At 39.4% G+C, this 18,852-nt stretch overlaps 2 protein-coding genes across 2 annotated transcripts; one reads left to right on the top strand and one right to left on the bottom strand.

The window, feature by feature from the left end:
* Positions 1–6,958: 6,958 nt before the first annotated feature.
* Positions 6,959–7,939, bottom strand: LOC139941784 (galanin receptor 2b-like). Its single transcript, XM_071938405.1, has one exon. The coding sequence runs from the start codon at positions 7,937–7,939 to the stop codon at positions 6,959–6,961; it is 981 nt and encodes a 326-aa protein (XP_071794506.1).
* Positions 7,940–11,382: 3,443 nt separating this feature from the next.
* On the top strand, positions 11,383–13,498 carry LOC139941798 (uncharacterized). Its single transcript, XM_071938419.1, has one exon. The coding sequence runs from the start codon at positions 11,525–11,527 to the stop codon at positions 13,163–13,165; it is 1,641 nt and encodes a 546-aa protein (XP_071794520.1). The 5' UTR covers positions 11,383–11,524; the 3' UTR covers positions 13,166–13,498.
* Positions 13,499–18,852: the final 5,354 nt, after the last annotated feature.

Raw genomic sequence — 18,852 nt, 5'->3', positions numbered from 1 at the left:
CACATTCTGACGACGTAATCAGGTTGGTCGTCTGCTCCCAGACGGACACATCTCTGTGTATGTTTTGAACAACATAGACAACAGGCGCGCCATAGCAACTAAAGCTTAGTTTCGAGTGTACTCCTCCAGTACATTTAATTGAGCCAATTTCTTGTTTACGAAAACGGAACATTGGTAAGTCTAATCGCCGACGAGTTTTCACCATTTTTCTTCATGGCGGGAAAAACAAGCCATGTGGAGAGTTTGTGGGAAAACTACATCCATGTGAACTGACGTGGCGATGCCTTAGGCAAAACCAAGTTCAGGCAAAAACATGATTTTAAAGTAGTGTATGTCGACCAGTCGATATTTTCTGAATAAAAAAAACACACTTACGTTTTATAAAGTTTGTAAACAATAAGTTGTTTTGTTACTATTATAGATTTCTGGTAACGAAACCAAGGATGCCCCATAAGTGTTTGTAGCAATAATCAGTGTAGCTTGCAAGCCGAAGAAAATCCGAAGAGTGCTTGCTTGCTATTGTGAAGAACAATGAGGTTAAAGGCAGTGGACACTATTGGTAATTGTCAAAGACCAGTCTTCTTACTTGGTGTATCTCAACATATGCATAAAATAACAAACCTGTGAAAGTTTGAACTCAATTGGTCGTCGAAGTTGCGAGATAATAATGGAAAAAAACACCGTTGTCACACGAAGTTGTGTGCTTTCAGATGCTTGATTTCGGGACCTCACAATTCTAAATCTGAGGTATCGAAATCAAATTCGTAGAAATTTACTTCTCTCTCAAAAACTACATTACTTCAGAGGGAGCCGTGTCTCACAATGTTTTAGACAATCAACCTCTCCCCATCACTCGTAATCAAGAAAGGTTTTATGCTAATAATTGTTTTGAGTAATTACCAATAGTGTCCACTGCCTTTAAACACTATCCCCTTCCACGATAAGTGTTCTGCATTCTTTCACGTACTACCAATCCTTTACGTGACCCACGGTGTATTTTCCCATCCCCAAGGACAAAGCAATATGACAAATGCTCAACGACACAAGTGTAACGACCGGGACTTGAACCCACTCTGCTGAACAAAAACACCAGATGAGTCCGGTACCCTTAATTACAACATTTTCTTACCAGGCAAGAGACACATGGGGATATTTCCAACGATCAATCAACACACAAACAACTAGAGAAAGATATTTACTTTTTCTTTTTATCAATGTTGCATAACGTTGCATTGGAAAGTAAAGGGCGAGACCATACGTAAGTCCACCAGACTGAGACGTCTTTGCCAAACAAGCCTTTTTTTTATGTCGTAAAACAAAAGTATAATTATAGTTAATGATATAATTCTCCCCTCTCTATTTTAATTTATATCTACCTCCATCAATATTGAGAGATTTCCTCCTCAGCAAAACCATGTTGGCCAAAATATTTTATTGTCTTAAAGGAGGAAGCTTCCCAGACTGGCGTAATTACAACATATAGCACAGAAAGAACAACAACAAGAAGTTCTGCCCGAAGCTTCTAAACCGCTTTATTGCAGACAATTATTGTCCAATTAGCAGCCATACACTTGTTTGCGCGCCCCGTTCCAACTGGATATAATTCATATGGCAGACATGTTGATTGATACACTTTAAACATAATCATGTTGAACGCTCTGTGGCCCTTTTCGAGACCACGGCATCGGCTTTGGATTCGGCTCAGGCTAGCTTGGCCCCCGCGGTTGTTTTGACAGTTGCGCGTGCTTTGCGTATACTCGCTCAGGGTTTCAGACGAGAAGACGGAGCCTGAAGCCGAATCCAAAGCCCAATCCCTGGTTTCGAAAGGGGGCTATGTTAGACAGTACATTCGAAACGTCGAGAACACACCGGCTCTTTTCAGAGCCGACACTCCCTCAAAAGAGCCTATACACATGATTGTACCCGCAACTTCAATAAATAATATTAAAAGGCATTTGTACTGCGCTTTCCAAAACATGATCAAAGCGCATAAAAAGGGATAAAAACTAAAAAAAAAATTAAAACAATCTAGAACAATCATAAATCTTATATTTAGAAAAGAGATAAGGTTCAATTTTTTTCTTAAATGTAACAACACAAGATGAATCACGGACATTAATTGGGAGACTAATTAGTTTATTAAACTAGTTCACTATTTATTAATAGTTTCTTCCATTTTATCAACACCAAGCTTCAAACAGCCTCATTAATATAAGTCAGAGTTGAGAAAAATAGCCCTTTCACTGTTAAAACACCGCGTAAAACTTTTAACCAACACACATGCCTCTGCGATTTTGGGTAAAACGTTACACTTCAATACTCCCGGGTCAGAATTTACCCAGTATGAGAAAATGACCCATTTTATTTTCCGGAAAAGTGTCACCCGAAATCTGTGTCAATTTATGTCCAATAAATGGACAACTTCTCCTCATTACTAATGATGAATATCTGGAAATGATACTCCACACACTTGCGCATTAGATTTATTTACCAAACATTGGTCAAAATAACTTTACCCAATAATTTGTACCCAGCGTTTTTAGTGTCCTCACTAACTCTTAACAACGATTAGTTCGTGACATCTCCCAATCTCTTATCTACACCTATGACGAGTCGTTGCATCCGTTAATTACAGTTTTGTGAACGTCATGCAAACAACTGATAGGGCTGTTTCAGTGTAAATGTTTCCGAAATTTATTTTTGTTGGTACAACATTTTCGATCAGGATACTAGCACAGTCACTCTTTTCAGATCAGGCTTTAGAAAGGTGAGAAAACGTGGTACTGTGTTATTATTTTCCACTCAATCTTCTTCCAAAAAACTAAATTATTTTAAGTAAAAAATATTTCAAAGTAAGTTTTCCATCACGACTGTTCTTAAAGTAAGTTATAAATCTGTGAACATTTCTATTTTCAATCGTTGTTGTTTGCTTGTCGCGTGTAAATTAAAAAAGTGGAGAAAAATCGCCAAATGGTATTGATGACCACCAATCACTGCCACGTGAATATTCACACAACTAAAGTGTCCATCATCTCCAAGAGGAAAAAATACATTTATGTGAAACTGTAGTTGACATTTTGACAATTTAATATTTGTTATATTTAGCTGTGTCCGGTAGTAATGATGAATTACCGTATCGAGTTGACTTCGTTCCGTTATTTCCTTATGAAGTTATGTAGCACCGCCTAGGTTTCAAGGTCGCAACTTCACGTTATACATAGGCCTATACAGGGATCATAAAAGGAACCGTGCCACTATGTGAACTGGCTGATGTGACGTCACGGGAACTGCTATTAGTTAGAAAATCGGTTATTTATGTATTTACGTATGTGATTTTCTTTTATTAATGGCAGTGGACACTATTGGTAATTACTCAAAATAATTATTAGCATAAAATCGAGTAATGGGGAGAGGTTGATGGTATAAAACATTGTAAGAAACGGCTCTCTCTGAAGTGACGTAGTTTGCGAGAAAGAAGTAATTTTCCACGAATTTGATTTCGAGACCTCAGATTTAGAATTTGAGGTCTCAAAAACTACGTTACTTCAGATGGAGCCGTTTCTCACAATAAAGTAAGTTTTTATGATGACAATTATTTTGAGTAATTACCAACAATGTCCAGTGCCTTTAAGCATCACTTACCCCGCCCACTTCATTCGTGCACAAAGTAAGCGAAGATCTTGTCTTAATAATGACAATCAAGATAAGCATAAATGATGAATTGTGCCAGCGTTCGACACAGGAAATGTCCTTGTAACAGATCACCTTGAACATCATTGCTTTCATTTAAAAGACGGACAAAATTAGCCTTCGGATATTTATAAAGCTACCTTGCCATCAGATAATAGCGTCATGTGCTTCTGTACTTCAAAGCCGTATCCGAATAAGATGTGATTCATTGGTTCATTGGGGGAAATAACCTAGCATTCATCATCCCTGGTGCAATATAGGTGGGTTTAATTAACCCCTATTTAGCGTCATCGTATGATGATTTTGGCCAACTGCCCTGGCTATGGAGTCCAGCGGGGTTGGGGAGGATCGGCTGGCTGGACCCCCAGGGATTGGGCTTCTCTCGGCCCGCCTAGATGGGAACCTGGGAAAACCGACAGAAATAACCAATCGTAAAATAGACATTTCCGCCATTGACACCCAGCTGAAATTGTGTATGCGAGTCGCCACAGACACAAGGTCTGAAGGCCACTTCAAGGTGTGGGCTACAAATCAACTATTTTTCCAGGGGACGTTGCCACCTACTCCTGGGGCTAACCCAGTGTAAAGTTACAGTCCATACGGATGTAGGGTTGGGTATTACCCATAAGAAGCCTGGCTGGTAGAGCAGAATGAACTACTCCTGTAACCAAGTATAACAAACTCACAGGTTCGGGTTTGTAACATACGTTATAGTCATCTGTCAAAAATGCCCAGAAAGTTTCGTTTGCGTCGCTCATGAATACTGTTCATAGGGACTAAATTCGTTACTCTCAAAAGACAGAACTTCTTCAAAATACATTACTTCTTCAAAATATCTTGCATAATGACGTCACAAGCTCACAAAACGCCCTCACTGATAAGGTCAAAGGAAAACCCCTCATTGGCCGAGAGTTGTACGGTAATCGTATGGAAAATGAGTGCATGGTTTGTCCATGATGCCTTATTTTGAAACATTGTGCAAAAGCCCCCGCCAACCTTGTATTGTAGCGCGCTGTTCTGACATGTCCTACTTTAAAGGCAGTGGACACTATTGGTAATTACTCAAAATAATTATTGTCATAAAACCTTTCTTGGTGACGAGTAATGGGGAGAGGTTGATGGTATAAAACATTGTGAGAAACGGCTCCCTCTGAAGTGCCATAGTTTTCGTGAAAGAAGTAATTTTCCACGAATTTGATTTCGAGACCTCAGATTTAAAACTTGAGGTCTCGAAATCAACCATCTAAACGCACACAGCTTCGTGTGACAAGGGTTATTTTTCTTTCATTATTATCTCGCAGCTTCGATGACCGATTGAGCTCAAATTTTCACAGGTTTGTCATTTTATGCATATGTTGAGATACACCAACTGTGAAGGCTAGTCTTTGACAATTACCAATAGTGTCCACTGCCTTTAAAGATATTGGACACTATTGGTAATTGGCAAAGACCAGTCTTCTCACTTGGTGTATCTCAACAAATGCATAAAATAACAAACCTGTGAAAATTTGAGCTCAATTAGTCGTCGAAGTTGCGAGATAGTAATGAAAGAAAAAAACATCTTGTCACATGAAGTTGTGTGCTTTCAGGACCTACGGTTAACAAAAAAATGAAGAAAACAAAAATAATGATCAGGCGTTTTATTAGTGTGCGTCCGCCCTTCTCCCCCTGTCATAAAGCCATTGGACACTTTCGGTACAGAACGAAAACAAAAGTTCACAGATTTACAAGTAATTTACAGGGTTTACAGAAGGTAATGGTGAAAGACTTCTCTTAAAACAATATCAATTCTCAATATCGAGAACTACGGATTTATTTTAAACACATGTCATGACACGGCGAAACGTGCGGAAACAAGGGTGGGTTTTCCCCGTTATTTTCTCCCGACTCCGATGACCGATTGAGCCTAAATTTTCACAGGTTTGTTATTTTATACAGAAGTTGTGGTACACGAAGTGTGGGCCTTGGGCAATACTGTTTACCGAAAGTGTCCAATGGCTTTAAAGTTCTTTCCATTTGAATGTTTCATTCTGTTTTTAAAGTGCACTAGGTATACCAGTTTGTGTGAAACGAGAAAGACTACGCTTACGGGTTGAAACGCTAGGCCATAATGTGTTTCTAAATTAATAAAGTCCTGAGCAAACGAACATCTTTACTTTCAAAAACAAAAACAGTTTTCCCCTCGTGTAGAGCAAGAGGACAAAACGTAAGTACTCATTTTGATTTAATTACCGTTAAGTGCAAAATATTTGTTTCATGAAAACTCTAAATTGATACAAACACAATCTTCTCAGAACTTAACGTGTCTTAAATCATCCCATTAAACCACATTGAAACCACAAGCAAGTGGATTCAGCTGATGTCAAAATGATATCTTTTTTATTGCTCACTGATGGAGATCAGTGGCGCACCTCAGACCGCAAGAGAAATGCTCAGACTAACTTTGGGGTTTCAAGATAGTCCTTGCGGCCAGACGTATGGTTGGATGCAATAAATGTGGTGAAATATACTAAACACGTTTGGTAATTGTCAAAGACCAGTATTCTCACTTGGTGTATCCCAACATATGCATCAAATAACAAACCAGTGAACATTTGGGCCCAAAATGTGAGCATCGAAGTTGCAAGAAAATGCACAGACAAAGTATACATAATTACAGCATAAATAAACACAATTAATAAATAGGAACATTAATACAAATTAATTTACCTCAAATGCTGAAGAGTTAATATCTTCTAAACTTTTTCGCATTAAGAAGGACTAATTTAATTGCCGATGGCAGGTTTCAAAAGAACCAATGTGTGCATTAAAGTTAACAGGTTGAATGTTAGGTGTGTTTTTTGGAGAGAAAAAAAAACAAAACAAAAGGATGAGATTTAAAGGGAAGGTACACGTTTGGTAATTACTGAAACAAATACTAACTTTAAAGACTGACTTGGTAACGAGCATTGGAGAGCTGTTGATAGTATAACAAAATTTGAGAAACGGCTCCCTCTGAAGTAGCATTGATTTTAAGAAAGAGGTAATTTCCCACTAGCCAGAAGTCTTTTATTCCTATCTATGAAAGCACACAAATTCGTCCAACAAGGGTGTTTTTTTTTCTCTCATTTTTTCGCTCAAATTTTAACAGGCTTATGTTGGGATACACCAAGTAAGCCAGACTGGTCTTTGACAATAACCAAACTTGTACCTTCCCTTTAAATTGCTCTTCCAAAAAAAGAGGCTCTTTGAATTTGACATCTCAAGTAAATCTTGCTGCTTAATTTTTTCAAGTGGTAATTTGGTTCGATATATTATTGGATTGTGACTCGTCAGTACCGACGTTCTCGGCTCGTTTCCGAACACGGTTAAAGATCCGACGTAGACCTTTGCGAAACTGACGGTATTTCAATGCGTAAATGAAAGGGTTGACACAAGAGTTAGTAGCTACCATGGCAACAGAGAGATAGTAAAACCATTCCGTCAGTGTCAGTCGAAAACCCAGGTTGAACATGAGAAAGATGACCTGGTTTGGTGTCCAGCAGATCACGAACGTGATGAAGACGATCAGGAGCATCTTGAAGGTGTTGCGTCTTGCCCGGAGGAGGGACGCAGCAATGTCCGGTGCGATTGCTCCACCGGGAAGATGATGGGCTGGTGCCGGGGCGACACGTGCCGCTCCCCGCTTCATCTCAACACCGATGCGAATGTAAGCGAAGAGCATCACTCCAACAGGCAAGAAGTATTGTATGAGTACAACTAGGATTCCCATGACCTTGGATCCAGGTATTTGATTCGGCACACACTTGCCGTTTTCTTCTCGAAAGAGGACGAAAGTGTAGATGTTCAAGCCAAATGCGAGAGCCCAACACACCGTCAAGGCTATACCGACTTTGAGACGAGGCCATGTGGCGAGTGCTGCCTGGTGCTTCAAGGGGTGAACATTGGCAAAATACCGCTCCATAGTCAACGCTAATAAGTTGAAAGTAGACATAACGTACAGGGAGAAAATAAGGAAACCAGACCAGACGTGACAGATGAACCATCCAAGAGCGTTGCTTGGGATGGGGTCAGGCACCTTGACTTCACTCTTCAAGAGAGTCATCGTAGAACCCCAAAAATCGATCACTGCCTGGTGGAAGATGAATGCGTTTATGCGAGTTTGCATGGCTGGTATTTTCCAAATGACAGCACAAACCAGAGCATTGCCGATGATGCCCAGGATACCTACGATGGTCTGGTAGATTCGCAAAGGAAGAATTTCCTCCATATTATTCAAATCATTTGTTAGGAAATGGCTTCGATAGCACACCATCTATCATTCAATGTATCATTTGCAGCGATTTCAGATTTTACAAAATGTTTTATACAGAGCATACTGTGGCGGCTTGAGTGAAGTTGACAGTGACATAGTTAATACACATTACAACAAAAAGGGTAAAAGGCTGAATGAAATTACGTTTTTATGAAGAGCATGGTTCTATCGCCCATCGTTCCATTTACCCATTTGCAGCAATTTCAGATTTTACGGAATGTTTTATATAGAACAGACTGTCTCGACTTGAGTGAAAGTTGACCGTGACATGGTTATAAACATTACAACAAAAAAAGCTGAAAGGCTGAACGAAAGTATTCTCTCTGAAGCGCCTTGTTCTCTTTCGTTCCATTTACCCATTTGCAGCGATTACATATACGGAATGTTTAATATCGAACGGCGACTGCACGACTTGAGCGAAGTTGACCGTGAGACTACTCTTTACAACGATCAGTGCTAAAAATGTTCAGTTAAAGACACTAGACACTTTTGGTAAATTGTCAAAGACCAGTTTTCTCATTTGGTGTAATCAAACATTGCATACTATAACAAACCTGTGGAAATTTTGACTCATTTGGTCATCAAGTTTCAAAAGAATAACGAAAGAAAAATCACCATTGTTGCACATGTTTGTGCTGTCCGATGCCTAAACAAATATTAAAAGACTTCAGGCCTGAAACCTTTGAGTATTTGAATAGAAAATTACTTCTTTCTCAAAAACTACGTTACTTCAGAGGGAGCCGTTTCTCACAATATATCGTTTCTATCAACATCTCTCCATTGCTCGTTACCAAGTAAATTGTTATGCTTACAGTTATTTTGAGTAATAACCAAAAAGCGTCTAGTGCCTTTAATTTAACTGCGTGAAAAGAGGCGTTGAAATGTCAATACATTACAGACTGAAGGAAAGGGCGTATTCAAGCAATATCTCCTGAGTGTTCGGTTTTACTATTGTAGTCAACCTATTTCACCAATTGCAATTTAGTTTCAAGGATGTTCAGTTCGGGAAGTGTTTCTAAAAATTGTAGCATGTGAGTGCCACAGACAGTCGCTGGTTAAATTTGTTGATAATTGTATGCTCAGCAATGAGGTGCACAAAGTAACTGCCCAAACAATGCTAAAATTATTGTTGATCCATAGGGGTCAATTATGTGCCTATGGGTAAGTGAGTAGGCCTAACTGGTATTGAAATAAAGAGAACAATACACAATTTATAAAAATGTATAAACACAAGTCACCTCCCTTATACCTTAAAGGCAGTGGACACTATTGGTAATTGTCAAAGACTAGTCTTCACAGTTGGTGTATCTCAACATATGCATAAAATAACAAACCTGTGAAAATTTCAGCTCAATCGGTCGTCGAAGTTGCGAGATAATAATGCAGGAAAAAATACCCTTGTCACACGACGTTGTGTGCTTTTAGATGGTTGATTTAATGACCTCAAATTCTCAACTTGATGTCTCGAAATCAAATTCGTGAAAAAATACTTCTTTCTCGAAAACTATGTCACTTCAGAGGGAGCCGTTTCTCACAATGTTTTATACCATCAACCTCTCCCTATTACTCATTACCAAGTAAAGTTTTATGTTAATAATTATTTTGAGTAACTACCAATAGTGTCCACTGCCTTTAAATTTGTTGATAATTGTATGCTCAGCAATGAGGCGCACCAAGTGAAACTGCCCAAACAATGCTAAAATTATTGTTGATCCATAGGGGTCAACTATGTGCCTATGGGTAAGTGAGTAGGCCTAACTGGTATTGAAATAAAGAGAACAATAAACAATTTATAAAATGTATAAACCCAAGTCACCTCCCTTATACCCTAAAGGCAGTGGACACTATTGGTAATTGTCAAAGACTAGTCTTCACAGTTGGTGTATCTCAACATATGCATAAAATAACAAACCTGTGAAAATTTCAGCTCAATCGGTCGTCGAAGTTGCGAGATAATAATGAAAGAAGAAAAACCATTGTCACACGAAGTTGTGTGCTTTCTGATGCTTGATTTCGAGATCTCAAATTCTAAACTTGAGGTCTCGAAATCAAATTCGTGGAAAATTACTTCTTTCTCGAAAACTACGTCACTTCAGAGGGAGCTGTTTCTCACAATGTTTTATACCATCCATTTCTCCCCATCGTAATAAAGAAAGGTTTTATGATGATAAATATTTTGAGTAATTACCAATAGTGTCAACTGCCTTTAAACTGGATAATTTTGCACCAACTCCTAAAAATTAGGTATCAATTTATAGAAAATCTTTGTATCTTATACAAGAACCTAATTAAATTGATTTGAAACGCTAGTATACTTTGGATTAGTACATCTCTGTTACTAATTATTCTACTGTGAAATTCCACAAAAAATGGGACTCCTTCAAGTTGTTGTGTCAAGGTTAACCCTTTTGTATGTGTTATGTCGGTCAACTTTATATTTTGTTTCGCTGTTATAGCTTTTTAGCTTGTATGTAAAGTGAGGAGTTGTTTTTAGTTTGAATACATAATTACCTCCGTGGAAAAAAAACCTAATCAACGGACCAATAATACCATACATTGTATGTTATATTGTATGTTATACAGTAATTAGCCGTTATGCACACGTGGATTTCACTCGACAAACAAATCTTTGTTTTGATTTTACATCCTATAAACACACTTCCAAATGTACTCAAAAGCCGAATCCAGACGATAATAAAAACTTGCAATGATCATCCTTAAAGTATTAGTCACCAATAGCATATTAAAACAAAACAACGATCACCATTAAATTTGAATTCGTTTACTTAAAGAGTAAAATGACAATAAAAGGTTAATTATAGTATTAAAAAAGGACCCCCCCCCTTCCATCGATGGACAACCTAATTCATGAAGCGCTTACCCTCCCTATGTCTCAGAAAAGAGCGCCTACTCTAGGTGTTTTATGAACCTCGGAAAAGAAAAGGAAGTGCGCGCCGATCAAAAACAAAATGGCGGATCTGACGTCACTCCTTTTAGTTTCTATGGATTTTTTTCCCTGGATGCATTAAAAATACCAGTATCCATAACAAACTTTGCCTGGTCTCTATGTTGTGTGCTACTTGTAAGTTGAAGATGAGCTATTTATAACCTAACTGTTGTCCCATGACATGGCCCTTTGACTCCTGTAGGAAACAGACTAATTAGATTAGCTTGGCTCGGGCTGTTTTTCTCTCTCCCCAGCTTGTCCCGGGAACGAACTGACAAGAGTAGCGGGGCCGGCCTGTCAACCTGTACCCGCTTTCTTAATCAACTGGAGTTCCTGAGACGGTGTGACGAAGCAGCCAGCCATTGGTCAGTCAGTTTACAAGTCACTTTATAATGGGCTGACGCTTGTGTTTCTGACTCAGTTTTTTTCTGAAGGTAACTAACTTTGTGAATTGAAGTACCGCTTGTCAAATCGTGAACTGCCATACTGAGATTGCCGCGTCGACTGCTGTAGCTTGGGGAAAACTCAGACTCAGTGTCCCACTACTTGGATATTTATGATATTCAGTACGAGTGTCTACTTAGTATACAGCAATGATGTTTTCTCCACGAGTGTGGCTACTGTTGGTAGCCGTAACTGTGTATTTTAGTGGCGATTTGGCCCAAGCTACATTCACCATGCTACCGGCAGCCCATACCACTGCAATCGCCGGGGAGACGATCACGCTAAACTGTTCAGCTCTGAGCTCGTCGGGCATTGAAATAATCTGGTCCAAGGGACGAACCCACTTGACGTACCGTATGAAACTATCGAAGGGTCTCGACAACGACGTGCGCTCTCGGTACTCGCTCACTGGAAACAAAACAGCCGGAGAGTTAAACTTGAGAATCGAGAACGTAAAGAAAGCAGACGCCGGTGATTATCAATGCTTATACACCGGGGAACATGGAGGGGAGACATCACCACCGGCGACTGTGACAGTGTTGGTACCACCAAGGGCCGAGTATCCTCTATGCCACGTGCGAGCCCAGGCAGCGATCAGCGGGACACCAAACACTCTCTGGCCCGGTAAAGGTGCCGAGTTTACCTGCCAATCCTCCGGCGGAGACCCACCGGCCTCGCTGCAATGGCTGCGTGCAAATCACTCGATACTCGAACCGCAGACATCCAATATAGTGTACGAGAGGATACTACTCCCCGAGGACAACGGTGTGGAGTTTACATGTGTGGCGACGAGTCAGGCCTTGCGGCAGCCGAGGATCTGCATCGTGATGCCCATGAGGATCCCGCCCGTCGTGCAAGTCAAACCGTTAACACGGATGATCATACCGGGAGATAACGCAACGTTCCACTGCGAGGGGAGTGCCATTCCGCACGTAGAGTCCTACTCGTGGCGCGTTGCCGGTCGAGATGTCCCCGACGATCATCCCGACTATTCATTCGCCAACCAAAGACGACTTTTGACCCTTCACGACGTCAAATCATCCCACGATAAGATCGAGGTGTCGTGCAAGGCAAGTACCCCTACAGGTATCTCTAAAAGTGCCTCCGTAAACATGATCGTGACGAGGATCTACGTGCCGCCACCGACCGAAACGCCCACCAGCGTTGACTTCACCCCAACACCTCCTCAAGAAGGTCCTGGCGGTAGACCAAAGGTAAACGATAATGATATAGATAGCATGATAGACGGTGATCTCTTTATGATAATCATAACCATCTTCGGAGCCTTAGTGGTCCTGTTACTTATCCTGGCCGTCGTGATGGGATGCTGGGCGCTGAATGCTAAAGGAAAGCGACCTCAGACACAGAGGAGACCTAGGGTTGAGTACCACGAGTCAACGAGTAACACCATCGACATGGATCCTCTGCCTACTCAGCTCATCTACGAGCCACCAACCACCATCTCGTCCGACCCAGTGGTCATCCCATCCCCGCCCAACGCAGCTAACAACGAGGACGCACCGGGGTACATCTCACAGCTCTACTCCACCCTGGACAACAACCGGCTGCCGGCCAGGACCGCGTTCGTCGGCTTCTCCGACCGTCCCGTAGCGCAGATTACCCCCACGCAAGGCGTGGCGTCCACGCTACCGAGAATGAGCAAGATTGACAAACCCACCGGTGTGAGCAAGCCAACGATCAAAGAGTGCCCTCCGTCATTTACCATTCCAGAAGAAAACGATTCTCATCCCGAAAAAGATACCGACCTCAAAAAGGAAGAGAAGAAATAAACAGTGTTTATTCAGACACCCATAAAAGAACTAAGACTGTAAAACATGACGCTGTCACAGCACGTACAAAAATGTTCAAAAGATACACCCTCAAAGGATTGCCTTGTAGAAGTCATTTGGGGCCAGTCTATGTTTTCAACCATTGTCTTCGAATTATAAGGACTGCTTCAACACTGCCATATTTATTCGACATTGCCACGTCACAAAATAAAGCGTTTCAACTTCACAAGCCGATCTACTATACAAACACTATAAGCCATCTTAACACTATTAGGTTTGGGTAAATTTGTCTGAATACACCCAAACCAAACAGTCCTTTAGTGTCAACCATAACAAGGCTAATAGTGGGTGCGTTCGTTTAGCTTCCCTGGGTCGACCCCGATGCGTGTGGCGTTTTTTTTTATAGGACGAACGTGTGCATATAATTACCCACGTTCGTCCTGGAAAAAAAACCGCCACACTCCGGGGTCGACCCAGGGAAGCTAAACGAACGCACCCACAGTAGTGCAGCAGGGACCATGGGCAACATGACTTAAGTTAAGCATATGATGACAAATTGACAACACTTTTTTTAGTCGGAAGCTTATTACGAAGCGTCATGGAGAATAAGGGATGGCCGTTCTTGGGATTTTCGTCTTAAGTGACAGTTTTGTGACTCAGCCCTCCCTTGCATCTGTTACTTTTCTCTGACACGGGAAATATTCTGAAACCCTTTAAAGACCTCGATGAATAAGAACTCCTCCTGCAAGACGGGAAATCGGATATTATTCCCTTAGTGGTTTGACTATAAAATGTACAACCATGCTGTAGAAAAGAATCAACAAAACTAGGAACAGTGTTTTGACAGCTGAGGGCATGGTGATCTTATTACTTACTAAAGCCCCGTTCATCTTCCTGCGAATGCAATACGAGTTTTGACGTCACAAATTCGCAACAAATAATTCAACTGTCTTGAACTCCTACGAAACATTCGCTGCGAACACAGCCATGTGACGTCAAAGTTCACTTCACTTTCACATTCACAGAAAGTATGAACCGGGCTTCGTCCTTCGAAGACAAGACATTTCGAAAACCTTGCACAAGACAAATTCTGTGTGAAACACATGTTCCTTTTGCCCAATGCCGCTTTCTCATGTATGAATTGTACTTTATTTTTGCCATAGTTATTTAAGTCTTAGACAATGTGCACTATTTTTTGTTTTATGAAAGTTCTAGATTCAACAGTCTAGATTGTAGGATGGCGGGAAACATGCACCAGACAACGGGTTCTAAAAAGATACAGTATACGTGGAATAAAAGAAACTGAAGAAATTGTCTAAAAATGCGTCTCACGACGAGAGATCTTAGGCCCTTTTCGAAACCACGGTTGGGCTTGGGCTCAGGCTTTGGCTAACACAGTCATTATAAAATTCACACACACTTTCGATACGGGGTTCCAAACTGGTGGACAGTGCCGAAGCCAGAGCCAACAAGGAACAATCCGTGGTTTTGCAAAAGGGTAAAACAACCCCTACCGTGCATTCTAAACCTAAACTATATCCTACAAAAACTATTTTTTAAATCATTCAAATTCGTCTGTTTCAATCAATGTTATCCTTTCAGATAATAAGATACTCAAGATTATTGAATTGTTCTCCCTCACGATATTATGTGTCATTTCCATTGTTTTACTACACACAGCATTGTTTTAAACATAGTTATGTATAATTACTTAACGTATCTTAAGTACAAACGGTAACCATAAGCGTGCACGCCCTTCACAACTCATGTGACTGAATGACCGCAGTGTGGAATTATTCAGAGTTGGTCTAGGATTTGAAACTTTGCATGGTGGAAATACGATATAGAAAGGTTTGCGGTAACACCATGTAATGACTATCTCTAATGAGTTGGGGTGGTTCTGAAAAGAACCGTTGGTTTCAGCTCGACGTTTCGATCTGTATGCTCTGATCGTCTTCTATCCAGGGTTGGGCATAACAAGTTTTTTTTTTTTTTTCAAATGCTTCTAACTTGTTTTCAGGAAAAATGGTTGCCAGTTTCCAAACTATCTGGAAATATGCTTAATCAATAAGCATTATTTAATGAAAAACGATAATCCCACGGAGACAAAACTGATCCCCCAAAATTCCTCAAACAAGTCTAGATGGCAGAACTAAGATGGCAGAACTAAAAGGCCCATCTCTTTTAAAGATACAAACAATGAGCATTATTTATCGGTGTTTCCTTGAGGAGATTTTCAAAATCAGGAGTGCATCTTTGCCTTGGTAATTTACAATGTATTGATTCCTTCGTAGAATTTTTTATAAACAGACACTAAACTTCCTTTAAAGGCAGTGGACACTATTGGTAATTACTCAAAATAGTTATAGCATAAAACCTTTCTTTGTGACGAGTAATGAAGAGCTGTTGATAGTATAAAACATTGTGAGAAACGACTCCCTCTGAAGTGCCATAGTTTTTGAGAAAGAAGTAATTGATTTCGAGACCTCAGACTTAGAACTTGAGGTCTCGAAATCAACCATCTAAACGCACGCAACTTCGTGTGACAAGGGTCTTTTTTTCTTTCATTATTATCTCGCAACTTCGATGACCGATTGAGCTCAAATTTTCACAGGTTAGTTATTTTATGCATATGTTGAGATACACCAACTGTGAAGGCTAGTCTTTGACAATTACCAACAGTGTCCACTGCCTTTATAAAAAATACGTTTTTAAGTAGGATTTGAAACTTCGCATGGTGGAAGTTTAACTAAGACAGCTTTGCGGTAAAAACACCATGTGTAAATCTCTTTTGCGTAGTGTTGGTTCTGAAAAGAACTAATAACGATTCAACGTTTCGATCAGTATGCTCTGACCGTCTTTAGGAGAAAGATGTGTTTAGGTTTGTACTTTGAAGCCTATCTGTTGAACATTCAAAATATCTTCTGTAAAATATAACTGTAATTTTTAGTCGTAAATTATACTTTTGGATTTTCATGGTCTGGAACACATTGTTCTGAATCAAAAATTCAATTAGTTTTCTTCATTTTCATCTGCTGAAAGCTAGCATGTAATTCAAAAGATACCAAAGGAAATTTGAGAAAACCATATCATCTTTTAAAATATAATTTATGTTTAAACCAGCAGTAGCTGGGTGTACAAAGTGGGATATATTTTTGGACTCCTTAAATCTTCTGGAAATTCTTCCAAAGTTTTTCCAGAGATTTCGGCTAATGTTTTCAGTCAAATTACTGTGTACATATTTCCTGATTGTATTCTGCAAGCGTTGTAAATATTGAACGGTTCTGTGCAATAATTAATTATAAATATGAAGAAATAAATGATAATGATAAATGAACGAAATAGTTTCTGTGGAGCTGTGTTATTTTTGTGTTACTATGTTTAAATAACTTGATATCGTTTGATGAAGCCATGATGAAGGAAAATTTGAGCCAATGTGAGTCAACAGATGGAAAAGTTGACTCATGAAGGCCACTGGCAATTTAAATTCAACCACGTCTATGCAGTCTCCTTGAAAAAAAACTTATCATGTTTGTCTTTAGTTTGTAAGACAATGCTCTAGAGTTGCAAAGGTCGTGGGTTCGAATCCAACCCGATTTTACATGCCTGTGATTTTTTTTTCACAGAACTCGGGGGAAGTGCAGAGTATACAGTGCTAAAACACATCGATGTATATGGGTGAAACCAAAATTGAAATTCTTGTGAAGTGTCCAATAATTTTACCAGGCGGTAGAGGACTGCTAAATACAATAATATTATGACTCCACAGTATTCCTCTTGCATCGGTGCAGTTAGTTGTCTCTTGTTGCCAGTAAATAACATCAAGTAACAAAGCCATAACAAATCTGCATTCTTTTAAAGCCATTATACACTTTCGGTACAGAAAAAAAAAAATCCCAGATTTACAAATAATTCACAGGGTTTACAGAAGGTAATGGTGAAAGACTTCTCTTGAAATATTATTCCATGAAATGCTTTACTTTTTGAGAAAACATTAAAACAATATCAATTCTCGTTAGTGAGAATAATGATTTATTTTAAACACATTTCATGACACGGCGAAACGCGCGGAAACAAGGGTGTGTTTTCCCGTTATTTTCTCCCGACTCCGATGACCGATTGAGCCTAAATTTTCACAGGTTTGTTGTTTTATTTATAAGTTGTGATACAGTAAGTGTGGGACTTGGACAATGCTATTTACCGAAAGTGTATAATGGCTTTAAAATGTTGTATCAAAACATGTTTTAAAAAGTCGTTTTGTTTCTCCCTTTTATAGTTTTATACGAAAAGAAAGAGAATATCTGATATACACTTTTACACAAAATCATGGTGAGATTAAAGACTTTTAATTTTGCTAACCTTGGAGCTTCCCCCCCCCCCCCCCCTCGCATTGAAGGAAACGAGATAGAACGGTTACATGTTAGGTTGGACATTTTTGCCTCGCTTTCACAAAAGGATATAACACTTGACTGGATTGGATTCAAACATATAATAGTTTCAACAGACATAACAGTAAAGATTTCAGCCGGTTATATCTTTTGCACTATTGAATAAAAACAAATCTAAATTCAGTGAATTATTTTACTTCAATAAAACACACCTTAGCTGATCTGACCAAAACCTCAATGTTTAGAGAACATTTCCACAAAATACGGGCACAAATGTTAAACATGGTTGTCGACTAAAAGTTCAGATCTCTCAAATTAATTGTCCTAAAGTTGTGTTTGTCCCAAGTGAACGAAATTAATTTGGTTGAAAACTTTCCGAGTCTGATGGACACATAACACTGTCTCAAAACAGTACAACAAAACGAGTTTATTTATCACCCCTTCTTATCATATTATAATACTGAGTCTATTTAGAGAAACATTGCAAAAACGTCGACTCCTTTAAAGGTAAATGTTAAAAAAACAACTCCATTCTTCTGCTCACTCGCTAATCCAAATAATTAAGACAAGGAAGCTTCGAATATATTGATATTTCCGAAGTCGTTATCATTATCAATCCTAATTAGGATAACATCACAAAAACAACTAAATACTGAATATCGCGTGTCTAGCTGTGATGTCAGCTCATGAATATTTAAATCAACTCGTGTTTCCCATTGGTCTAAACTGTCCCGATTAGACCAATGATTAGTATTCAAACCAATAGGATGATGTATTCTCATGCATGGGCGTGGCCTGTTAGAAAATTATGTTGATGAGTCATGGTGAATGTATCTTCCTCTACTTCGATTAAACGACAATGTTGCTGCTGCTGTTGCCTTGCCCTGTGACTGCTTACTTATATTGATCGTTTATTCACAATTTTGAGGATAGCCAGTATGGTAATAACAATATTGTTGTTGTTTCTAGATGAAAATTTGCATCGGGAATAAAGTTTGTTTTCCTATACCCGTATTACAGTGTGTTATAGCACTTTGTAAACTTACTCAGTACTTTGTGAAACAAACCACAGGCTCATTACTCGGGTGTCTTATCAACTAGAAATGTTAATGAGAAATATCGTTGTTGTTCTTACTGCACAGTGGTTCAAGTTGTGACAATAAGTGAAGTGCTATGTGGTGTTTTAGTTTGTTGTTGCTGTTATTGTTGTTGTTGAGACTGATAGAGGTAAGATGGGAAAATGATTTTCGCGCTTGTAAAGGATGAACATGGGAGTCAGTGTTATTAATTTGTAAGTTG

This window comes from Asterias amurensis, chromosome 9 (assembly GCF_032118995.1).
Source record: "Asterias amurensis chromosome 9, ASM3211899v1".
NCBI lineage: Eukaryota > Metazoa > Echinodermata > Asteroidea > Forcipulatida > Asteriidae > Asterias > Asterias amurensis.
Note: the sequence above shows the minus strand (reverse complement) of the source record. Positions and strands in the feature narration are given on the sequence as shown.